Source organism: Ursus maritimus, unplaced genomic scaffold (genome assembly GCF_017311325.1).
Source record: "Ursus maritimus isolate PB19 unplaced genomic scaffold, ASM1731132v1 scaffold_16, whole genome shotgun sequence".
In the NCBI taxonomy this organism is placed as follows: domain Eukaryota; kingdom Metazoa; phylum Chordata; class Mammalia; order Carnivora; family Ursidae; genus Ursus; species Ursus maritimus.
Window position 1 is genome coordinate 1 of NW_024424008.1, and position 26367 is coordinate 26367.

General features: G+C 39.0%; 2 protein-coding genes across 2 annotated transcripts; both read right to left on the reverse strand.

The window, feature by feature from the left end:
* Window positions 1-5369: 5369 nt before the first annotated feature.
* On the reverse strand, window positions 5370-6419 carry LOC103681156 (olfactory receptor 51I2-like). Its single transcript, XM_008710685.2, has one exon. It carries the CDS (start codon window positions 6330-6332, stop codon window positions 5370-5372), a length of 963 nt encoding a protein of 320 aa, XP_008708907.2. The 5' UTR covers window positions 6333-6419.
* Window positions 6420-24235: 17816 nt separating this feature from the next.
* LOC103681157 (olfactory receptor 51I2-like) lies at window positions 24236-25374 on the reverse strand. Its single transcript, XM_008710686.2, has one exon. It carries the CDS (start codon window positions 25372-25374, stop codon window positions 24412-24414), a length of 963 nt encoding a protein of 320 aa, XP_008708908.2. The 3' UTR covers window positions 24236-24411.
* Window positions 25375-26367: the final 993 nt, after the last annotated feature.

Genomic DNA, 26367 nt, shown 5'->3' on the forward strand with positions numbered 1-26367 from the left:
ACTGTATGGTGACTAACATAATATAATAAAAAAATTAAAAAGTAATAAAGAATGGGGGGATGGAGAATCTGGAGATCTGAAATGGGGACACAGAAGAGGATGCAGTTGTTGGTGTTAGACTTCACCATGAAAACTGGTAGGCAAAGGAGTATCTTGGAAAAATGGACATTCCTGAGAGAAGTTATAGGAAGAGTCGATGCTGAGGCAGGTGGCACCATATCACCGTGTCATGAGCCAGCATCACCTAATTAACACATTTATGTATCCTATTCAGCATAAAGTCAGAACTGCTTGGGGAGGTGGCTAAAGAAATAGAGAAGAATAAGACAGAGAACCTGACCTTAGGGAGCTTTCATTTACTACATATTCTGTCACCAATAACCATGTGAGCTTGCTCCTTGACCCCAAAGTATCCTTTCTTTATAGTGTCTGTCACTTAGAGCAGAGGTGGGGTGGGTGAGAGAAAGTCCACTTTAGACCAGAGGTCCCAGGGTAGTTTGTATAGGAAGTAGAGCTGCTCTTCTTCCAGGGTCTTCTTCCCAGATGTGTCCAGAGCCCTGACTTTCTTCTAAACCGATTTCCTCCCCCTCCTTTTATTCTTCCTTTTCATCTTTTTCACCAGCATGATTGACAGGAAATGTGTTGCCTACCTTTATTTTTAGGCTGTTCTTCTTGTGAGTTATTGTTCCCTATTAAAATATAGACATATAAATGTAGAGAGAAGCCACACTTTCACGGGTAGGGAGTGTGGAATTTGGAAGGTAAAAATTGCTTCTAGTTAAAATCATCCAGAGAAAGTATCTTTAGAAAAGGGAGTGATGGGAAGGAAGATTCCAAGAGGGAGTGAAAGATGTGTCACGCTTTCTTGATCCAGACTTAAGATGTTTTAGCTCTTTCAAGAAATTTCCCATCTCATCTAAGTTGTGAAATTTATTGGCATAATATTTTCTTAAAATCCTTTTAATATGTGCATCATCTGTTGTGAGGTCACCACTCTCATTCCTGTTTTGATAATTTGTGTCTTCTCTCTTTTTCCTTTCCTGTTCAGTTAGGCTGGAAGCTTATCAATCTTAATGCTTTTCTTAATGAAATAGATTTTGGTTTCATTGATTTTCATTACTGTTTTCCTTTTCCTGTTTTGTTGATTTTCTCTCTTTATTATTTTCTTTCTTCTGCTTATATTGGTTTTAATTTCCTCATCTTTTTCTAGGTTCTTAAGGTGGAAGCTGAGGTTACTGGGGTCTTTTTCCTTATACAGGCCCTGTTGTGCTATGCATTTCCTTTTTCTGCTGCTTTAACCTGCATCTCACAAATTCAATATGTTTCATTTTCATTCAGTTCAAAATAATTAGTGATTTCCCTTTTCATTTTTGCTTTGACCTGTATTTATTGTAGATTCTGATTCAGGAGGTCTGGCATAGGGCTCAACAAGCTATACATTTTAAAAGGCTCCATAAATGATCCTGATAGTTCTTAAGGTTTGGGAGCCACTGGCTAAAATGGGAAGTGTGAGGCAGCAGTTGGAGATAACATTGGCCATTTGAGGGTGACTGGTAGCTGGTGAGGGATCCTTCAGTACTGTGCTTTATTTTGGGTATTGTGTGATATGGAACAAGGAGACAATCTGACTATAGCAGCACAGGAATCAGCTCTGCTTCTGGGAGCGTTATTTCCAAGGCTTTTCAGGTTTTGTCTTCAGTATGATGTGAAAACAGTCTTAACCAAGAAATTCAAACAACAACCTCTGAAACATGTGATCTTCTATGTGATTGAGATTCATTTCTCTTTTCAATCCTCAGTTTCCCTAATAGGTATTCCCACAACACACTTTCTTCTTCTCTTATAATACTCATTATGTTTGGGAAATGCTTATTTAATACCCGTGTTTGCTGTTGAGTTGCACGTGACTGTATGAGGGCATTGTTTCCTTGAATCTCTTCATCATTGCATCTCAGCATTCTGCAGTGTGCCTGGGGCCTAACAGGTGCTTATGGCAGACATTGACTACTGCTCACCAAACCTAACTCCTTCCCATCCTGGACGCACAGCGAGACATTTCCTAGCCTCCTGTGAGTTGGGTATGATTAAATTCTAGCCATTACTTTCAGTGTGAGTGGAAGTTACCTGTACCATGTCTAGGACTAGCTACAAGCTCTTTGGAGACAAGGCTTTCTTTACCTAATATACCTTTCCCTAAACACTCTCCTAGTTAATTTCTCTTCAAAATTTGGACACCCTCATAATTATTATTATTTTTTTTTTTGAGAAAAGCCATTCCTGATCCTTTGAACAGGTCAGATACCCTGATTGTGTACTTTCATAGGAATATCCATTAATTAATCCATTTATTTAGTCAATGTGGTAGGCAGAATTCTGAACACCCCATGAAAATATCCTGTTCTAATTCCTAAAACCTTTGAATATGTGAAATGTCACTTCTGGGATTGTGCTATTACTTGGCATAGCTGACCTTAAGATAGGGGGGCTTGAGCCCATATGAGTCCTTAGAAGAAAAGACATTTCTGCAACTAGCTGGTGACAGAAGAAGTAGGAGATAGTCAAAGCATGAGAAGGATGTGATGCATTGTTGCTGGTTTGGTGATGAAAGAGGTCGTGTGAGCAGCCTTAAGGAGCTGAGGAAGGCCACTAGACAACAGTTGCACAACCTCATGGGACTGGCTTCTTCCAACAGCCCAAATGAATATGGAAACAGATTCTTCTCCAGGGCTTCCAGATAAGAACCCAGGTGGCTGACACCTTGATTTTAGCTTTATGAGACCCCCAGTTAGAGAACCTAGTGAAGCCTGTCCAATATCTCTGACCTGAAAAATGTTAAGTAATAAATGGATGTTGTTTTAAGATACTAATGTTTTAAATACTTTTTGGCAGCAATGGAAAACTAATCTAGTCATCGAATACATTTTTAGTGCTATTAACATTAAGTGCTATTAAAATGAGTGCAAACCTTGCATTGAGAATAACACGCAGAACAAAGGTGGCTCAGACTCTTCTTTCTTTGAAGTTATAGTCTACTGGGGGAGGAGGAACCTAAATGTCCTTAATGTCATTGCAAATTCACATTTATTTGGGTACATATTTAGTCTAGTTCCTGAAACCCTTGAATATGGTCAGCTGCCACTCCTGTGATTGTGTTATGTTAGATGGCACAGTTGAGTTTAAGATAGGGGGTTTATATCCAGATGGGCTAGAGATAATTACAAGAGCCTTTAAAAGAAGAGATATTTCTGTGGCTGGAGACGGAAGTCAGAGGTATTTAATTGATGTGTATTCCTTCCATAAGAATCAAGTTTGATTTTGGTACCTTTGTATTCTCATTACCTAGCAGATTTCCTGGCATATAGGGGTCACTAAAGAAAAAAAAAAACTTTTTGTTAAAATGTAAAATGCTCCCAAGTTAGTTAGGTGGTTAGTAGAGAGACAGGTTTGATAGACTTTGAGTAAGGTTTGTTTCCTGACTCTAAATTTTGTATTTTTAACAACTGTAACACAAAAGCCTACTTACCCAGTGAAGACACTATATACTAAGATTTTGTAATATTGAACTTCATACTTTTGGGAGGATTGGGGGGGTGGATAAGAAGAGGACACACATCCCCTTTTATCTTGACTTTGTAAGGTACACTTGAGGTGTGCCAGAGTGGCTCAGTCAGTTAAGTGTCTGACATGTGATTTTGGCTCAGGTCATGATCTCAGGTCCTGGGATCAAGCCCCTCATTGGGCTCTCTACTCAGTGGGGAGTCTGCTTGGGATTCTCTGCATTTCCCTGTCCCTCTGTCCCTCTCTCAATCATGTGTGCTCTCTCTCTAAAATAAATAAATGTTGAAAAAAAAAGAAGGTATACTCAAACAGAAAGATATTAACAAATATTAGTATTGTAATTCTTTTTTTCGTACAAAAACTCTTTACGGAGCCAGAGTATTTCACCTAGGTGTGAAGGGCATAAATTCTGGGAAAATGGCCCGGAAGATCCTGTATGGTGAAAAAGTAGGAAACCTTCACTAGAAGAGGGACTTTAGTTCAATCAGTTGGTTTGCGCTTCTCATATCTACAGGTTAGCTATCCAAGCTTAACTGGAAACCTTTTCACAGACTGCAATTATTTATATGTATTCTTTTCTCTGAAAGACCAGAGGTTCCCTGGGGTAAACATTTCCAAGTCATCTCTTAATTAATTAATCTATTGCCCTTTTCCCCATTCAAATTCATGTATACATTCAAAATGATTATTAAACAGCTATTATTATTCCACAGACACCTCTAGAAACTGAGTGTATTTTGGCACCTTTGCTTGGGGTTTACAGTCTAGTCAAGTGACAGACAATTGCATATGTACATATATTGCATAGGAGACAAACACAGTCCTGTGAATAATGTAGAAAAGAGAATTGGACAGGATTTTCTGAGAAATAAGGCTTCTACTACTTGACTAATGAGAAGCAATGCTAGAAATGATACATAGGTAAGGGGGAGAGGGGAGATGAGAATGTTACAGGCAGAGTAAATGGTGTCTGAGAAGACCCCTCAGGGTCTTAAGAGCTTAAACTGATAGTCTTTTTGGCTCTGGTCTTGCTTATATGTCAACACACTTCTAACCTGCAATTCATACTCCTAATTTATTTTATAGTAAAAACATTTAATAAATGATTCATACATTTTTGGACAAACCAATCTACTCAGCATAATATGTGTAGTTTTGTACAATTCTGTACCATTTGTACAACCTTTCTGGCTTCATCCTGTACCACTCCGTCTTCAAACTCTATGCCACAGTCACACCTGTATAGATATAACAAGTGGTAGAGGCGTAAAGTAGTTCAGGAATGCTTATCTTTCCACAAACACATTTACTTCTTTGAAACATGGAGTCTTTTTTTTCATGTTCTTTCTTCCTAGGTTTTCTCTTTCTTACCGAATTCCTACTTTGCCTAGAAAAACTGTATACATTTTTAGGATGAAATAAAAAGCATTCTCTCCTTTGTAGAGGTTTGTCTGATCTTCCCAGGCAAATTCTGGCAACTACTAATTTGCAGTTCCTCTAGTAATCTTTTGCACAGAACTTTATTATGGTACTTGTATTCTGGTTCTGTATTTACCTGCCTTTGTCCTGGTACAAGATTGTGTTTGTGGAGAAAAAGGTTCATGTTTAATATATTTTTCAGTCTTTAATCCTCAGCACTATTTCCAGTACAAAGTAAATGGTGAATGTAAATTTGCAACATGAATAATCCTGATGGTCTTCCCACTAGCCTTGGCTGGGAGTTTTCAGTGCTTGCTGAGGGTAGCAGCTTTCTGCAAGGAACAGGAAGTTTCTTTTATGGGACCCGGACCCTGTTATATTTCATAGTTTCATCAGCCTTGGTCTTTCCTCTTTAGCATCCTAATCATGGCCTCCCTGATGGGCTTAGATTTCACACTATAGATGATGGGGTTAAGCACAGGGGGCACTACCAGGTATATATAGGCAACCAGGGCATGTACAATGGGGGGTAGGTGCCTCCCAAAACGGTGGATCATGGACATGGTAATGCCTGGGATGAAGAAGACAAAGACAGCCAGGATATGGGAGACACATGTGTTGAAGGCTCGGATGCGTTCCCTGGGAGATGCCAGTCCTAGCACTGTGTGTAGGATGAGAACGTAGGAGAGGACGATGAGCAGAGAATCTATGCCACCAGTGGACAGTACCACATAGAGCCCATAGAGGATGTTTATGGTGATGTCAGCACAGGCTCTTCTCATCACATCAGGATGGAAACAGAATGAGTGGGACAAGAGGATCTTGTTAGGGCAGAAGTTCAGACGTTTGAGCAGGAAGGGCACTGGGAAGAGAGAGAGGGTAGCACGGGCCACAATGGCCAGCCCAATCTTAATGATGACATTATTGGTGAGGATAGCTGCATAGCGAAGAGGGTTGGAGATGGCCACAAAGCGGTCAAATGACATGGCCAGGAGCACCGATGACTCCACCACAGAGAAGGAGTGGAGGAAGAACATCTGGACCAGGCAGGCATTGAAGCCTATGAGCCGATGGTCAAACCAGAGCACAGCCAGGGTGGTGGGCAGTGTGGACAGGGTGAGGCCCACATCGGTGAGGGCCAGCATGGACAGAAAGTAGTACATGGATTGGTGCAGGCTGGGAGTTCTCCCCACAGCCAAGAGGATCAGGCAGTTTCCAGTGAGGGCCACAGTGTACATGGAGGAGAAGGGGATGGAGATCCATCCATGAACAGCCTCCAGCCCTGGGATGCCAATCATCAGGAAAGCATGTGGCTGGAAGAAGGAGATGTTGACATAGGACTGGGAAGGGAGCATCTTTGGAAAGCAGTTGAGGTTTCTGGAAAGATGTGGCCTCTTTAGTCTGGGCAGACAGAAAGATAATAACAGGACGCTTGTTTTTAGGACGACATTTAGTTATGCTGTGTAGGTTTTTTCATTAATGATTTCCCATCTTCTCAGCTCTTTGTATTATTAACTGTTCCAAGAATGTACATACATTAAGCTAATATGTTCGCAAACAAATGTAGAATGTAGGGGATAGTTTAAATTCCTTATGATTACCAGAAAAGAAATGACTGAAATGGAATTAGAATATAGTTATTTCTAATATAAATTCTATACTCTTTCCACGTTAGTAAGCAGTGTCTTCATTAAGTGAAGGGATGTTTGTTAATACTCTTTAATATGTAAAGCACTCTCTAAATGCTCATCATCATGGTCATTGCCATCATCGTTGTCATCTGTGTCCTGGTCATTACTGTTATTCCATTGATATTGCATTTGGCAGTATTCTAAGTGCCTTCACATAATTATCTCATTGTTGTCTCATAATTGCCTTGCTGATAGAGAAGGGAAATATTTTAGCTAAAGTGAAAGAAGAGAAATTGTGAAGTCTATCCAAAGAAGAGAATACTGCAGCTTTCCCCTGAGTCAATTATTAGAACTCAAGACCTTTTTGTGTTTGGAGGGTTTGAATATAGATCCTAGGACATTCTCTTTTAATTATCCCAATAATTATAATGTCCCAGGCTGAAAATGAACAGAAGCACTAGAAAAGTATTGGTAAATGAAGAGACATTTGATTCTTCCCAGGTCACTGAGAACACTTAAATATTTGTGGTTCACCTATGCCTTGCCCAGAGAATATCAGCCTGGGTAGTGGATGTCCTTCTCATCCTGGCTACACATTGCTTTTCAGGAATCATCCCCTCATTCCATTCATTCAACATTCCCCAAAACCTTTTAAAATCCAGCCAAACATTTTGTTCAGCCCTCAGCACACCCCACTTGAGGTCTTGATTTGTCCTTGGGTGTGCCTCCCATTAAATCAGTCAGCACAGACACCTGACCTAGCTGGGAGGGCCATAGCTACAGGGAATATGGAACCTGAGATGCCTTTCCAAGGTTTAGAATTTCTACAGACACCAACTGAAAACATGTATCAAAGACATAAATTTAGTTTCCTGTGGTGTTTAGTGGGATACATCCTATTAATGTCACTATTTTTAGTATCTGATACTGGGCAAATAAATTTACCAATTTACCAATTATTGAATATCTCTATGTTTCAGATATTAGACCCCTCACTTATTGTTTGTTAGTAAATAATATCTCTTGGTCTCAAAAGAATCATATAAGTTTGGTGCTCCTGGGTGGCACAGTTGGTTGAGTGTCCGACTCTTGGTTTTGGCTCAGGTCATGATCTCAGGGTCATGAGACTGAGCCCTGCATGGGGCTCCATGCTGAGTGCACAGTCTGCCTGAGATTCCCTTTCCCTCTGACCCTCTCGCTCATGCTCTCTGTCACTCTCAAATAAATAAGCAAAATCTGAAAGAAAAAACTGTAATTTAAGTATTATTGTATCTTCTTAATAAATAATAAATAGTAACAATGATAATGTTAAAAAAATAAAACTGGAGGGGAGAGGCTTAGTGAGTTCCCATAGAACATTCTGGAAATGAGTCCAAAGTTAGGTCTAATTGGCTTAAACACTTCCAGTGGTTTTACATTGCCTGTATTGGCCATGAGCTGTCTACATGCTGGAGATTTGTAAAGTGTGGGGCTAGTTGGATCAGATGATCTGGAAGGGCTTGTTCTCTCCTGCTGTTCCCTGGTTACATGATTTGGAGCTGTGCAAATAAAGCCCCTTCCTATTTCTCACAGAATTGTCCTTTTACTGCTCATTGTGACCTTTTGTGTCCTTATAAAGCCATTTGCCTTTTATTGTGTTAATTATTTTCTCCTTCCTGCTTTTCTTTTTGCTAGTCAGATTTCTTCAAAAATCTGATTCAGTCTCATTATTCTGATTTTGATGATTTCAAAGTTTCTGTCCTCTTTTTAAATTTTATTTTTAATTTTTTTCAGGACAATCAAAGAATGAACAAGAAAATGAATAACTGAATGAAGTTTCTTTAATTTTTTAACCCAGTTCTTCTTTACCCCAACCCTTAATATAAAACCTCCTAGGAACATATATTCACAATTTATACTGTATAGTTTATGTATTGTAAAGACCCATGGCTCCTTTAGATTAATGCAGTTCGTATCTACTTTTATCCTACTATTTTAGGATCAATCCAGGAAATAGTCTTTGTCATTGGTAGCTTAAATCAGAATACTGGATGAATTCTGTGCTCTCCCTTTAATTTGCAGGAATCTGAAGATTAATTTTACCTGGGATTAGTATCACCATCCCTCTGTTTTATCCTGCATTGTTTTATCTAATACTGAGTAATTGGCAAATCTTCCAGCTTATTGTAGAATTTGCCCTTGTTCCCTCATTGATGTGTAGGTCCTATGCAACTCTGGGGATTCGTCGATCTATTGCTCTTGACTGTGATGGAAGTATCCGAATGCTAAATTAAACTGAGTATTACAAGAAGCCTGGAGCTCACAAGGGAAAATTATAGGGTACCATTTAAGACAAGTTGCCAAAATTTAGGGACAACTCTTGTACAGTCAAGCCAATTTCTCCCTTATATCCAGTTAATGTCCTTTCTCTTTTCACATTTTGTGAATATTATAGTTTTATGAAGAATCTGATATTGGGAAGGGGTTAAGTGTGGTGAAAGGACAGATTTTTTTTTCTGCCCATTTAGGTAGCCAAGTTGGATTGATAAGTTTCCTGGTTCCCATGAAATCCAAAAGCATTATATTAAGTTGCTTAAACCTGGAAATCAGACCAGGTTTGGTCTTCTGTTGTTATTTCCAGGATACTAAATGATCAAAGATATTATGGACTCTGGGAAACAAACTGAGGGCTTCAGAGGGGAGGGGATGAGGGATTGGGATAGGCCGGTGATGGGTATTAAGGAGGGCACATATTCCATGGAGCACTGGGTGTTATATGGAAATAATGAATCATGGAACACTACATCAAAAACTAAGGATGTACTGTATGGTGACTAACATAACATAATAAAAAATTATTATAAAAAATGATCAAATATATTACAGATTATAGCTCTCCCCTGAGGAACTAAATAATTTCTGTTTGAGTAGGCTAGGATTCTGGGAACTTGTTACTGGGTGTGTCTAGAGAAAGTTAGGTTGCCTAGAAACAAAGGGCTGAATCCACCATGCTTTCTTAACCCCAAAGCCAAGTGCATTTCTTTTTTTTTTTCTTCCTTTTTTTTCCCACAAAAAAAGAAATGATAATTATGTGATGTGATGGAGGTGCTTGCTATCTAACGCTATGGTGTAATCATTTTGCAATATATATGCCAAATGCTTTTCTAAAAGTCTCATATCAGAAGATTATGAAGGACAGTCTCATAATGAGAGTTGAGACCAAGCAAACATTCAGATCACCGGCAGGATGCTCTCTGGGATGGGATTTTTAAGATACTCATATACTGTTGCCCTACTTAGAGAAGCAAAAGGGTACTAATCTGCTAGGACACAGATACTGGGTTTCTGAATAATTACCTAAATCAGAAAAATGCGCTTTAGGAAAGTAGCTGCCTTCATTTCCTCTGCCTTATCTAGGGGCATAGACCTGCTGTCTTTGGAAGTCCAGGCCTCCTTACTTTTCTTCCTGCTTCTCGCATCTGCTCACCCCCATCCCCTTGGCTCCTCTTGGCAGCAGCTGAAGAAAGGGGATCTCAGGCTCACTAACCAGACCCCCATCCTTCTAAATAGTGTAGAAGGGATTGTATCTGGGCCCCAAGGTACTCACCTTGCTTGTCGCAGACTTCTCTACCTCTCCAGAATCTGAAAGAGCCCAGAAAAACTCTGCAACTAAGATACTATCTTTATGCCATTGGCTGGATGCCTTAGTGAGTTGCTATTCCCCAGGGATGTCCAAGGCACAGCCACAGAGGGTAGTCTGTGCTTGCTTTTTCCTGGGGAATGGAAAATTTGTGGGATATGTGTGTTGGTATAGAGAGTTATAAGGCAAATGAGATATTTGAGCAACCGAATTGTGGAGGACAGCCCTAGAATCATCATCTCTAGGTTTACCTATTCTACCATATCTGTAGGGAATTTTATTGGATATTTCAATTTTTTTCTTTATTATGCTCTTTAGTGATATCAGATCAGGCTCCTGGAGTCACACAGAATACTTTCTGGCTCCTCCAGGTAGTGCCTTTCAGAGACTCAGGGTTCATTGTGTCTCCCTCCACTATCTCCGTGGCACTTAGGGTTGTTCATGCAGGTTAAGCACCCCTACTTCCTGTGTCTGTTCTTCATGTGACATCATTGTGAAAACCCCATTTGGTTGCACAGCCAAGTAATCGGAGAAGATAGATGGGGAATAAGGGGTCCCAAGACAGAGGGATGAATGGGGGCATGCATCTTTACTGGGAGCTTCCATATCTCTGTTTTTATGTTTTTAGAGATACAGAGTGTCTTCCAACCTAGGAAATTTCCCTGGCTATTTTATTCCATCCCCAAGAGTTTCTTTTTTTTCTAATAGAGTGAAATAAATTGAAAACATGGTGAAGCCACAGGTCTGAAAGGCAGACGTATCTATATGTGTGTGTGTGTGTGTGTGTGTGTGTGTGTGTGTGTGTGTACATGCATAGCAGCTTTATTTAGGTATAATTGATGTGCAAAACACTGCACTTATTTAATGTATACAGTTTAATGAATTTGGAAATACACATACATTCATGAATTTATCATCACAATCAAGGTAATAGACATATCCATCAACTCCAGAAGTTTCCTTGTTGTAATGGCAGGATTTCCTTTGTTTTTTTTTTTTTTTAGGCTGAATGATATTCTACAGTATGTGTATATCACATTATCCATTCATCTTTTGATAGACATTTGGATTGTTGGATCATGGCTATTATGAATAATGCTATAATGAAAATGGGAGCACTAGCTATGTAAGAAATGTATCTTAACATAATAAAAGATATATATGACAGACCCGTAAGGAACATCATACCCAACAGTGAAAAACTAATTTTCCTTTAAGATCAGGAACAACGGCAAGGATGCCCATTCTTTCCACTTCTATTCAACACAGAACTGAAAGTCCTAACGAGAGCAATTAGACAACAAAAAGAAATAAAAGCATCCAAATTATAATATAAGATGTAAAACTATCTTTCTTTTTTTGTTATATTAGTTACCATACAGTACTTCATCAGTTTTTGATGTAGCGTTACATGCTTCATTGTTTGCATAAACACCTAGTGCTCATTGCAATATGTGCCCTCCTTAATACCCATCACCATGCTAACCCATCCCCCCGCCCCACCCTGAAACCCTCAGTTTGTTTCCTGGAGTCCATAGTCTCTCATGGTTCATCTCCCCCTCTGATTTCCCCCAGCATCATATTTCTCTTCCTTCTCCTGATGTCCTCCACACTATTCCTTATGTTCCACGTATAAGTGAAACCATATGATAATTGTCTTTCTCTGCTTGACTTATTTTACTTAGCATGATCCCCTCCAGTTCCATCCATGTCGATGCAAATGGAAGGTAGTCATCCTTCCTGATGTCCGAGTAATATTCCATTGTATATATGGACCACATCTCCTTTATCCATTCGTCTGTTGAAAGGCATCTTAGCTCATTCCACAGTTTGGCTATTGTGGACAATGCTGCTATGAATATTGGGGAGCATATGGCCCTTCTTTTCACTACATCTATATCTTTGGGGTAATACCCAGTAGTGGAATTACTGGGTCATAGGGTTGCTTTATTTTTAACTTTTTGAGGAATCTCCATACTGTTTTCCACAGTGGCTGTACCAACTTGCATTCCCACCAACAGTGTAAGAGGGTTCCCCTTTCTCCACATCCTCTCCAACATTTGCTATTTCTTGCCTTGTCAATTTTTGCCATTCTAACTGGTGTAAGGTGGTATCTCCATGTGGTTTTGATTTGAATTTCCCTGATGGCTAATGATGTTGGACATTTTTTCATGTGTCTGTTAGCCATTCATATGTCTTCTTTGGAAAAGTGTCTGTTCATGTGTTCTGGCCATTTTTTGACTTGATTATTTGTTTTTTGAGTGTTGTGTTTGAGAAGTTCTTTATAGATCTTGGATACCAGCCCTTTACCTGTGGTGTCATTTGCAAATATCTTCTCCCATTCCATGGGTTGCCGCTTTGTTTTGTTGACTGTTTCCTTGGCTGTGCAGAAGCTTTTTATCTTGATGAAGTCCCAGAAGTTCATTTTTGCTTTTGTTTCCCTTGCCTTTGGGGATGTGTCTTGAAAGAATTTGCTGTGGCCGATATCAAAGAGGTTACTGCCTATGTTCTCTAGGATTTTGATGTATTCCTGTCTCACATCAAGGTATTTCATCCATTTAGAGTTTATCTTTGTGTATGGTTTAAGAGAATGGTCAAGTTTCATTCTTCTGTATATAGCTGTCCAATTTTCCCAGTACCATTTATTGAAGAGACTGTCTTTTTTTTCATTGGATATTCTTTTCTGCTTTGTAGAAGATAAGTTGACCATATAGTTGAGGGTCCATATGTGGGCTCTCTATTCTGTTCCATTGATGTATGTGTCTGTTTTTGTGCCAGTACCATGCTGTCTTGGTGGTCACAGTTTTGTAATATAGCTTGAAGTCAGGTAACGTGATGCCCCAGCTTTGTTTTTCTTTTTCAACATTTCCATGGCCATTCAGGGTCTTTTCTGATTCCATACAAACTTTAGGATTGTTCGTTCCAGCTCTTTGAAAAATGCCATTGGTATTTGGATTGGGATGATGTTGAAGGTATATATTGCTCTGGGCAGTATAGACATTTTAACAATATTTATTCTTTCAGTCCATGAGCATGGAGTGTTTTTCCATCTTTTTGTGTCTTCTTCAATTTCTTTCATAAGTGTTCTGTAGTTTCTAGAGTATAGATCCTTTACCTCTTTGTTTAGGTTTATTCCAAGGTATCTTACGGTTTTTGGTACTATTGTAAATGGAATCAATTCCCTAATTTCTCTTTCTATAGTTACATTGTTAGTGTATAGAAAAGCAACTGATTTCTGTGCATTGATTTTGTGTCCTGCCACATTACTGAATTGCTGTCCAGAGTGAAAGTGAGGGGATGGATAACCATTTCTCTTGCCAATGGATCTTAAAAGAAAGCTGAGATAGTAATTCTTGTATCAGACAAATTATATTTTAAGCTAAAGACTGTAGTAAGAGATGCAGAAGGACATTATATCATTCTTAAAGGGTCTATCCAACAAGAAGATCTAATAATTGTAAATATCTGTGCCCCCAATATGGGAGCAGCCAGCTACATAAAGAAACTGTTAACCAAAATAAAGAAACATATTGATAATAATACTTTGATAGAAGACCTCAACAATCCACTCAGCAGTAGACAGATCATCTAAGCAGAATATCAACAAAGAAACAAGAGCTTTGATTGACACACTGGACTAGATGGACTTCATAGATATATACAGAACATTCAACCCTAAAACAACAGAATACTCATTCTTCTCGAACACACATGGAACTTTCTCTAGAATAGACCACATACTGGGTCACACCTCAGGTGTCAACTGATACCAAAAGATTGAGCTTATTCCCTGCACATTTTGAGACCAAAATGCTTTGAAACTGAAACTCAATCACAAGAAGAAATTTGAAAGGAATTCAAACACTTGGAAGCTAAAGAGCATCCTGCTTAAGAATGTTTGGATCAACCAGGAAATGAAAGAACTTAAATAATTCCTAGAAACCAATGAGAACAAAAACACATTTGTCCAAAACCTATGGGATACTGCAAAGGCGGTCCTAAGGAGGAAATACATAGCCATCCAAACCTCACTCAAAATAATAGAAAATTCCTGAATATACAAGTTAGCCTTACATTTTAAGGAACTGGAGAAAAAACTATAAATAAATCCTAAACCAAGCAGGAGAAGAGAAATAATAAAGATTAGAGCAGAGATCAATGAACTAGAAACCAGAAATACAGTAAAGGAGATCAACTAAACTAGAAGCTTGTTCTTTGAAAGAATTAATAAGATCGATACACCACTGGCCAGACTTATCCAAAAGAAAAGAGAAAGGACCCAAATTAATAAAATTATGAATGAAAGGGGAGAGATCATGACTAACACCAAGGAAATAGAAATAATTATTAGAAATTATTGTCAGCAACTATATGCCAATAAATTAAGCAACTGGAAGAAATGGATGCCTTCTTGGAAACTATAAACTACCAAGACTGAAACAGGAAGACATCGACAATCTGAATAGACCAATAACCAAGGACGAAATTGAAGCAGTGATCAAAAACCTCCCGAAAAACAAGAGTCCTGGGCCTGATTGATTCCCAGGAGAATTCTACCAAACATTTAAAGAGGAGATAATGCCTATTATCCTGAAGCTCTTTCAAAAAATAGAAAGAGAAGGAAAATGTCCAAACTCATTGTATGAGGCCAGCATTACCTTGATCCCCAAACCAGGCAAAGACCCTATCAAAAAGGAGAATTACAGACTAATATCCCTGATGAATATGGATGCCAAAATTCTCAACAAGATCCTAGCCAATAGGATCCAGTACTACACTAAAAGGATTATCCACCATGACCAGGTGGGATTTATTCCGGGATGCAAGGGTGGTTCAACATTCACAAATCAATCAATGTGATAGAACACATTAATAATAGAAGAGACGACCATATGATCCTCTCAATTGATGCAGAAAAAGCATTTGACAAAATACAACAGCCTTTCCTGATTAAAACTCTTCAGAATGTAGGTATAGAGGGAATATTCCTCAATTTCATAAAAACCATCTATGAAAGTCCACAGCAAATATCATTTAGGAACACCACAAGGATGCCCACTCTTGCCACTATTATTCAACATAGTGCTAGAAGTCCTAGCATCAGCCATCAGACAACAAAAAGAAATAAAATGTATTCTAGTTGGCAAAAAAGAAGTCAAACTCTCTCTCTTCACAGATGACATGATACTGTATGTTGAAAACCCAAAAGACTCCACCCCCAAATTACTAGAACTCATAAAATTATCTTTCTTTGTGGACACCATGAACTTATGTATAGAAAACTCCCAAAACTCAATTAAAAACTGTTAGAACTAATAAATTTAGTGCAGGTTCAGGAAACAAAATCAGCACACAAAAATTGGTTGTGTTTCTATGTACTAGCAGTATACTATCCGAAAAGGAAATTAATAAAACAATCCCATTTACAATAGCATCAAAAAGAATAAAATACTTAGATGGGGTGCCTGGGTGGCTCAGTCGTTTAAATGACTAACTTTGGCTCAGATTATGATCTGAGGGTCCTGGAATTGTGCCCCGCATTGAGCCTGGTGTTGGGCTGTGTGCTCAGCAGGGAGTCTGCTTGTCCCTTTCCGCCCCCACCCCCCCGACTTGTGCTTGCTTTCTCTCCCAAAAAAATTTAAAAAATCTTTAGAAAGATAAAAGTGGTGCCTGGGTGGTACAGTCGCTTGAGCATATGACTCTTGGTTTTGGCTCGTGTTGTGATCTTGGAGTTGTGAGATCGGGCCCGGGCTCTATGCTCAGCGTGGAGTCGGCTTCAGACTCTCTCTCCCTAACCCCCTCCCTGCTGTGTTCTCTCTCTCTCTCTCGAATAAATAAATAAATCTTAAAAAAAAAAATAGGAGTAAACATAGGGAGGTAAAAGACATATACAGAAAACTACAAATTATTGGTGAAAGAAATTAAGACACAATAAATGGAAAGACATTGCATGTTCATGGATTGAAAGACTTAATATTGTCTAAATATCCATATTACCCAAAGTGATCTATGAATCCAGAGAAATTCCTATGAAAAGCTCAATGACATTTTTTATAGAAATAGGAAAAAAATAATCCTAAAATTCATATGGAGCCAAAGAGACCCCAAATAGTCAAAGCAGTCCGAGGTAGAAGAACAACGTTGGAGGCATCACATTTCTGATTTCAAAATACATTGTAAATCTACAGTATTTTAAAACAGTATGGTACTGGGCATCTGGCTGGCTCAGTTGGTAGGGCATGCAATTCTTGATCTCAGGGTCTTCAATTCAAGCCCCATGCTCGGTGTAGAGATTATTTTAAAAATTCAGAAAAAATCAGTATGGTACTGGTTTAAAAACTGATATTTGGGATAGAGAGCCCAGAAATAAATGAAATATGTACAATCAAGTGATTTTTGACAAGGGTCTAAGAATATGCAATGGGAAAAAGACAATTTCCTTAACAAATAGTTGGTAAAACTGGGTATTCTCATTCAAATGAATGACAGCAGACTCTTATCTTACACCATATACAAAAAATTGACCTGAAATTATAAAACTCCTAGAATAAAACAGAAGAATCTTTATGACATTGGACTTGGCAATAATTTCTTAGATATGACAACAAAAGCACGATCAATAAAAGCAAAATTAGACAAGTGGGGCTACATCAAACTAAAAAGTTAATGTGCAGCAAAGGAAAGAATAAAATAAAAAGGCAACCAATGGAATAGGAGAAAATATTTGTAAACCATATACCTGATAATGCATGAATATAAATATATATATAAGGAACTCTTACAAATCATTAGCAAAAAACCCCCCAAATAACCTGATTAAAAAAACGGGCAAAGGAATTGAATACATATTTCTCTAAAAACATACAAATGGCCGACAGATATATGAAAAGGCGCTCAACATCACTAATTATTTATGAAAAGCAAATCAAAACCACAATGAGATATCATCTTACAACTCTTAGGGTGGTTATCATCCGAAAGAAAGAAAGGAAGGAAGAAAGAAAGAACGGACCCCACATGATAACAAGTATTGGTGAGAATGTGGACAAATTGGAACCTTTGTGTACTGTTGGCAGTAATGTAAGCTGATGTGGTGTCTATGGAAAACAGTATGCAGGTCCTCAAAAAATTAGAACTACCGTATCATCTAGTAATTCCATTTCTGGATGTTTACCCCAAAGAATTGGTGTCAGAGTTCAAAGAGATATTTGCAGAAGCATCTTAAAAGGATATTGATATTTCCAAACATTGGCCTCCAAATCCTACTTCGACTTGCCAACTCCCCAGTTTTCTGCCTGTGTGCCTGCCAGTGAAGACAGTGCCTGCCTCAGTGGTCTCTTTGGGATGACTTTCAAATGAAGTTGTCTCTATCCCAGGGACATTGAATTTTCAGAGCTGAGGCAAAGTAGGGTGATGCATAACTAAAGTCTAGAGTCTCTAATATAATCTCAGGCAACTGTGGAAGGCCAGAAGAAAGCCATTCTTGAGTAAGAAGATGCCCTTTTGGAGCAAAGGATGCCCGTTTTCTCCGCAGCTGTTAAGAGCTATATCTATAGGTTGCATTGCTTGGAGTATGGTGTGAACTTAGTAACTAGTTATTGAATAAACATCAGGATATTTGTTCAGGAATTATGATTTATAAATAGATTTATTCAAATAATGTTCCTGAAGCGATGTCTAGGCCAGTCCCTTTTCTGGGTAATGAAGGCATTCGGTGTGAATGAATGAATCAGTAATTGCCTTCCAGGGACTAGAATAGATCAGTACAAAAGATGATTTCAATAGCAAGTGTAAGTTCTCTGAGAGGTGTGTGCAAGCTTCAAAGAGAGCTTGGAAGAGAGAAGATTAAGGAACAAGACACAGAAGACGGAACCTTTAACCTCTCCTGGAAGGACAAGAGTCTTCCAGTTAAGTTGGAGAAAGTAGTAGGTGACTACCACCGCATTGGAGAAAGCTGTTCTCCCAGGGCTGCAGAGTTATGGGTTCATCCTCTGCTGCCTACATTCGGAGGTAGACTGGGGGAGGAGTGCTAGACCCTGCACCCAGAGATCTTCATTTCTGACCAGACACATAGGCTTTGGACTACATTCTTTCACTGTCTTCCTTCCTTTATTCACTAAAATGTTATTTATTAAGCTGTGCGGTGTTTTGTGCCAGGCCCAAGTTAAGCATCGAGAACACAGAAAGAACAAGAACATCATCACTGATAACTAGCTTCAAGGATTTCAAAGTCTCATGCACAATTATTTATAATTACAGTATAGTGTACTAAGTAGTACAATTGAAGGAAGCACAAGGTGCTTAGGGATCACTGTGGAAACCCCTGAGTTGCCTTGAGGTGGGAGTGGGTAAAATCCCAATACAAGTCCTAATGGAAAGCACATTCTAGCCAAGAAGAAATAGAATTATTTTGCTTCCTCTGCATTCTGATTCTGCATTCTTAACACCAATGGATTAGCTTACCCAGGCTCAGTCTTAGAACCTCTCTCAGCATTCATTCCATAATTACCTGAGATACTGTATTGTCTCTTTTGAGATTATAGGATCATGGACATGGGGCTTACTTGCTTTCTCCCTCCCCACCCTCTCAGGCACGTGTGCACACACACACAAGCAGACACCGCACACATACACACTTTTTCTGCAGATTCATTTGAAAGTAAGTTGTAGACATTACAGTCCTTCTCAATAAACACTAACCATGCACCTCCTAAAAATGGGGACTGGAGGAGATTATACTGAGTGAAATAAGTCAAGCAGAGAAAGACAATTATCATATGGTTTCACTCATTTATGGAACATAAGAAATAGCAGGAAGATCGGTAGGAGAAGGAAGGGAAGAATGAAGGGGGGTAAACAGAAGGGGGAATGAACCATGAGAGACTATGGACTCTGGGAAACAAACTGAGGGCATCAGAGGGGAGAGGGGTGGGGGACTGGGATAGTCTGGTGATGGGTATTAAGGAGGGCACATATTGCATGGTGCACTGGGTGTTATATGCAAATAATGAATCATGGAACACTACATCAAAAACTAAGGATATACTGTATGGTGACTAACATAATAAAAAATATTACAAAAAATAGATTCTCCTACATAACCACAAAACTATTTTCAAATCTAAGCAAATTATGCTAACCTAATAATATTATCGATATACAATACATATTCAGACTACAATTGTCCTAATAATGACTGGTTAATGCTAGTATTTGTTTGAAATGTCCCTTTAATCTCTTTTAGTTTAGATTAATTCCCCAACATTGTTTTTATAAAATTGCAATTTTAAAGATCCTGGGCTAGTGTGTGTGTGTGTGTGTGTGTGTGTGTGTGTGTGAGTGCATGTGTGTGTATTTGGTTCTGTCTGTGTGGTGTTTCCCATATTCAAAATTTTTCTGATTACTTTCTCATGGTTATATTCAGGTTGAACATTTTTGATAGGAATTTACATATGTGATTTTGTGTCCTTATTGTTCAAATCAGAAAGTAACTAAGGTCAAATTATCTTATTATTGGTTAAGCTAAATTCATCACTTGTTTAAGGTGGTAATTGGCAGTCTCTTTATCATAAAGGCATATTTATCCTTTCCTATTTAGTAAGTAGTGTGTGCAGTGATACTTTAAGACTGTGTGAAAATTGTTTCCCAATATCTTTTAAGCCTTTATTTTTTTTAACTTTCTACTGATTTTTTAAATTATATTATGTTAGTCACCATACAGTACATCCCTAGTTTTTGATGTAAAGTTCCATGATTCATTACTTGCATATAACACCAGTGCACCGTGCAATACATGCCCTCCTTAATACCCATCACAAGGCTATCCCATTACCCCACCCCCCTGCCCTCTGAAGCCCTCAGTTTGTTTCCCAGAGTCCATAGTCTTTATTGTTCATTCCCCTTTCTGTTTACCCCCCCTTTCTTCTTCCCTTTCTTCTCCTACGATCTTCCTACTTCTTACATTATATAAATGAGTGAAACCATACGATAATTGTCTTTCTCTGCTTGACTTATTTTGCTTAGCATTATCTCCTCCAGTCCCATCCATGTTGCAGCAAATGTTGAGAAATCGTTCTTTTTGATGGCTGAGTAATATTCCATTGTATATATGGACCACATCTTCTTAATCCAGTCATCTGTTGAAGGGCATCTTGGCTCCTTCCACGATTTAGCTATTGTGGACAATGCTGCTATGAACATTGGGGTGCATAAGGCCCTTCTCTTCACTACATCTGTATCTTTGGAGTAAATACCCAGTAGTGCAATGGCTGGATCATAGGGTAGCTCAATTTTTAACTTTCTAAGGGACCTCCACACTGTTTTCCAAAGTGGCTGTACCAATTTGCATTCCCACCAGCAATGTAAGAGGGATCCCTCTCTCTACATCCTCTCCAACAATTGTTGTTTCCTGCCTTGTCAATTTTTGCCATTCTAACTGGCGTAAGGTGGTATCTCCATGTGGTTTTGATTTGAATTTCTCTGATGGCTAATGATTTTGAACATTTTTTCATGTGTCTGTTAGCCATTTGTATGTCTTCATTGGAAAAGTGTCTGTTCATATCTTCTGCCCATTTTTTGATTTGTTTATTTGTTTCTCATGTATTGAGTTTGAGAAGTTCTTTATAGATCTTGGATACCAGTCTTTTATCTGTAGTATCATTTGCAAATATATTCTCCCATTCCGTGGGCTGCCTCTTAGTTTTTCTGACTGTTTCCTTGGCTGTGCAGAAACTTTTAATCTTGATGAAGTCCCATAAATTCATTTTATCTTTTGTTTCTCTTGCCTTTGGGGATGTGTCATGAAAAAGGTTGCTTTGGCCGATGTCGTAGAGGTTGCTGCCTATGTTCTCCTCTAGAATTTTGATGGATTCCTGTCTCACATCGAGGTCTTTCATCCATTTGGAGTTTATTTTTGTGTATGGTGTGAGATAGTGGTCAAGTTTCATTCTTTTGCATGTAGCTGTCCAATTTTCCCAGCACCATTTATTGAAGAGACTGTCTTTTTCCCACCGGATGTTTTTTCCTGCTTTATCAAATATTAGTTGCCCAAAGAGCCGAGGGTCCATTTCTGGGCTCTCTATTCTGTTCCATTGGTCTATGTGTCTGTTTTTGTGCCAGTACCATGCTGTCTTTGTGATCACAGCTTTGTAGTACAGCTCGAAATCCGGCATTGTGATGCCCCCAGCTTTGTTTTTCCTTTTCAACAGTTCCTTGGAGATTCGGGGCCTTTTCTGTTTCCATACAAATTTAAGGACTGTTTGTTCCAGTTCTTTGAAAAATGTCCTTGGTATTTTGATCGGGATAGCATTGAAAGTGTAGATTGCTCTGGGTAGCATGGACATTTTAACTATGTTAATTCTTCCGATTCATGAGCATGGAATATCTTTCCATCTTTTTATGTCTTCCTCAATGTCTTTCAAGAGTGATTTATAGTTTCTAGAATATAGGTCCTTTATGTCTCTGGTTAAGTTAATTCCAAGGTAACGTATGGTTTTTGGTGCTATTGTAAATGGGATGGATTCCCTAATTTCTCTTTCTTCGGTCTCGTTACTCGTGTATAGAAATGCAACTGATTTCTGAGCATTTATTTTGTATCCTGCCACGTTACTGAATTGCTCTATAACTTCTAATAGTTTGGGAGTGGCTTCTTTTGGGTTTTCCATATAGAGTATCATGTCATCTGCAAAGAGAGACATTTTGACTTCTTCTTTGCCGATTTGAATACCTTTGATCCCTTTTTGTCGTCTGATTGCTGTTGCAAGGACTTCTAGTACTATGTTGAATAATAGTGGCGAGAGTGGGCATCCTTGTCGTGTTCCTGATCTTAAGGGAAAGGCTTCCAGCTTTTCCCCATTGAGAATAATATTTGCAGTAGGCTTTTCATAGATGGCTTTTATGAGATTGAGAAATGTACCTTCTATTCCTACACTCTGAAGGGTTTTAATCAGGAAAGGATGTTGTATTTTGTCAAATGCTTTTTCTGCATCTATTGAGAGGATCATATGGTTCCTGAGTCTTTTCTTGTTGATATGATGTATCACGCTGATTGATTTGCGAATATTGAACCACGCATGCATCCCAGGTATGAATCCCACTTGATCGTGATGGATAATCCTTTTAATGTACTGTTGGATTCTATTAGCAAGGGTCTTGTTGAGGATTTTGGCGTCCATATTCATTAGGGAAATCGGTCTGTAATTCTCCTTCTTGAGGGGGTCTTTGCCTGGTTTGGGGATCAAGGTAATATTGGCCTCATAGAATGAGTTTAGTAGCTTTCCTTCTGTTTCTATTTTTTGAAATAGCTTTAGGAGAATAGGTATTATTTCTTCTTTGAATGTTTGTTAGAATTCCCCAGGAAAACCGTCCGGGCCTGGAGTTTTGTTATTTGGAAGGTTGTTTATCACTGACTCAATTTCTTCATAATTAATTGGCCTGTTTAAGGAATAAATTTCTTCCGGTTTCAATCTTGGTAGTTTATAGGTTTCCAGGAAGGATTCCATCTCTTCCAGATTGCTTAGTTTATTGGCATATAGCTGTTGATAAAAATTTCTAATAATCCTTCCAATTTCAATGGTGTTCATCGTGACCTCTCCTTTTTCATTCATAATTTTAATAATCTGGGTCCTTTCTCTTTTCTTTTGGATAAGTCTTGCCAGTGGTCTGTCAATTTTATTGATTCTCTCAAAGAACCAGCTTCTAGTCCTGTTGATCTACTGTACTTCTGGTTTCTGCTTGATTGATTTCAGCTCTAATTTTGGTCAACTGCTTCCTCGTGCGTGGATTAGGCCTGTCCCTCTGTTGCTGTTCCAGCTTCTTGAGGTGAGAATATAAAAACTGCATTTTAGATTTTTCTATTCTTTTGAGTGAGGCTTGGATGGCTATGTATTTCCCCCTTAGGACTGCCTTTGCAGTATCCCATAGGTTTTGGACTGTTGTATTTTCATTCTCATTGGTCTCCATAAATTGTTTAATTTGATTTTTGATTTCCTGGTTTATCGAGTCATTCCTGAGCAGGATGGTTCTTAGTCTCCAAGTGTTTGAGTTTCTTCCAAATTTTTCCTTGTGGTTGAGTTCCAATTTCAGAGCGTTGTGGTCTGAGAATATGCAGGGGATAATTTCAATCTTTTGGTATCGGTTGAGACCTGTTTTGTGTCCCAGAACATGGTCTATTCTTGAGAATGTTCCATGGGCATTAGAATAGAATGAGTATTCTTTGGTTCTGGGGTGTAGTGTTCTATATATATCTATGAGGTCCAACTCGTCGAGTATGGCATTCAAAGCCTTTGATTCTTTGCTTAGTTTTTGCCAGGGTGTTCTGTCTATTTCTGAGAGTGGAGTGTTGAGGTCCCCTACTATTAATGTATTTTTATTTATATGTCTCTTTATTCTGGTTAAGAGTTGGCTTGTGTATCTTGCTGCTCCCCTGTTGGGGGCATATATATTTATAATTGTCATATCCACTTGTTGAATACTTCCCTTAAGAATAATATAGTGCCCTTCTGCATCTCTAACTATAGTCTGTAGTTTAAAATCCAATTTATCTGATATGAGAATTGCTACCCCAGCTTTCTTTTGAGGTCCATTTGCGTGAAAGATGGTACTCCATCCCCTTACTCTCAGTCTGAATGCATCTTTGGGTTCGAAATGAGTCTCTTGTAGACAGCAAATGGATGGGTCATTTCTTTTTATCCAATCTGCAACCCTGTGGCGTTTTATGGGATGGTTCAAACCATTTACATTAAGACTGATTACTGAGAGATATGATTTTAATGTTGCCATGTTGCCATCTTTCATCCTTCTTCCCTGACTCCTGTCTCATTTCCTCTTGACAAGACAGGAAACCCTCTTCCAGATTCCTTTAGCCCTTTGTGTGTACCTATCATAGCCTCATTACACTTAATTATAATTGTGTATTTAGAAGCTTCTGTCCTGCAATGGAGGGACAAGACCATGTATAAATCATTTTACTATCCCTAGTAAGGAGCACAGAGTCTCTCGAACAAGTAAATACTGAATTAAAAAGCTGAAGTTCATGAGTGCAGGAAAGAATCAAGACTGTTTGTCACCCATCAATATGAGGATGTCCATTTGTCATACTCTTGATAATGTGTCTGGGTCAGGCATCTGAGTAAAGGCTTTCTGGACATGTTTTTCCTTAGAACCTGTGATTGTTTCCTGGTTTCATCAGCCTTGCCTCTTCTCTCTCAGCATTCTGAACATGGCCTCCCTGATGGGCTTGGATTTCACACTGTAGATGATGGGGTTGAGCACAGGGGGCACCACCAGGTACACATAGGCAATGAGAGCATGTACAATATGAGGCAGGTGCCTCCCAAAACGGTGGATCATTGACACTCCTATGACTGGGATATAGAAAATCAGAACAGCTAATATATGAGACACACATGTGTTGAGGGCCCGGACACGCTCCCTGGGAGAGGCCAGACCCATCACTGTATGAAGAATAAGGGTATAGGACAGGACAATAAGCAAGGAGTCTACACCCACTGTGGATAAAACTACATAGAGCCCATAAAGGATGTTGACAGTAATGTCAGCACAGGCCCGTTTCATGATGTCTGCATGGAAGCAGAAGGAGTGGGACAGGAGGTTGTTACCAGGGCAGAAGTTCAGTCGCTTCAGTAAGAAGGGCCCTGGAAAGAGGGATAAAGTGGCTCGAGCTACAATGGCCAGCCCAATCCTAATGATGACATTATTGGTGAGGATAGCTGCATAGCGAAGAGGGTTGGAGATGGCCACAAAGCGGTCAAATGACATGGCCAGGAGCACCGATGACTCCACCACAGAGAAGGAGTGGAGGAAGAACATCTGGACCAGGCAGGCATTGAAGCCTATGAGCCGACGGTCAAACCAGAGCACAGCCAGGGTGGTGGGCAGTGTGGACAGGGTGAGGCCCACATCAGTGAGGGCCAGCATGGACAGAAAGTAGTACATGGGTTGGTGTAGGGTGGGAGTTCTCCCCACAGCCAAAAGGATCAGGCAGTTTCCAGTGAGGGCCACAGTGTACATGGAGGAAAAGGGGATGGAGATCCATCCATGAACAGCCTCCAGCCCTGGGATGCCAATCATCAGGAAGGAATGTGGCTGGAAGAAGGTGATGTTGACATAGGACTGGGAAGGGAGCATCTTTGGAAAGTAGTCGAGGTCTCCAGGAAGATGTGGCCACTTCAGTCTGGGACAAAAAATAAGGACAAAATCATTATTGGAAAATATACCACCTCTGATATTAGGTGACATGTGTTCCTACACATTAGCAAGTATGAAATGTAAAGGGATTTAAAAATGTACTCCATCTAAAAGCCAACTAGAGAATAACTATACTTTAAATGTATTGACTACAACAGTGTCATTTTATGTGTAAAATACTGATTTCTTCGTATATAGAAGAAAGCAGTGCTTTCTATAAGAATGTGAGATGATCCTAAAAAGCCTAATAAAAAATGCTCTATTTAAAATAAGAAACAGTGGTCTCATGGAAGTAAATTGCAAACATGATGGAAGCCTGAACGGTTGATGGCATGGGCTTGTTATCTTTCTTTTCTTGGATTCACCTTTAAATTTCCAAACAAACAGATAAATAAATAAGCAAATAAAAAACCCTCTAAAGATAAGCCAATAAAAACAACAGAAGGGAAACAGCCACTGAGATATCTTTTAGCAGAGGTTTAAACAACCCACCAAAAATAGATCTGAGAGCTAAAAGGGGTTTTACTATGAGCACTGGGTGTACAGTTATGCCATATCTAGCCAATGTAATCACCTCACTCTGAAGGGAAGAATGACTTCTTTTTCCTTCGGGGGAGGTGACAGCATTGGGTCTCTAAAACAGATTGCACATATTCTAGTAGAATATTTTAAAAGAGAATATAATGAAATAAAGTTTTGACTCTTTCAGATCTGTCATCCTCCATTTCTTCTCTCTCAGACACTGTTTTGAACAAATATTAATCCCTGGCAGAGCTCACCCCATTCAAAGATGAGTAACAGAAAAATTCCAACATAGAATTTGTGCAGACATATTATGTAAAAATGAAAAGGGATAAAACATGTTAAAGATATGTAAAAATACTCTTTGAGATAAGGAATTATTAAGGAAGAAGAAGAAAATTCTGGATAAAA

What these genes read in the sequence shown, in the direction of transcription:
- LOC103681156 (XM_008710685.2), bottom strand. Translation starts at nt 6,332, where the DNA reads ATGCTCCCTTCCCAGTCCTATGTCAACATCTCCTTCTTCCAGCCACAT.
- LOC103681157 (XM_008710686.2), bottom strand. Translation starts at nt 25,374, where the DNA reads ATGCTCCCTTCCCAGTCCTATGTCAACATCACCTTCTTCCAGCCACAT.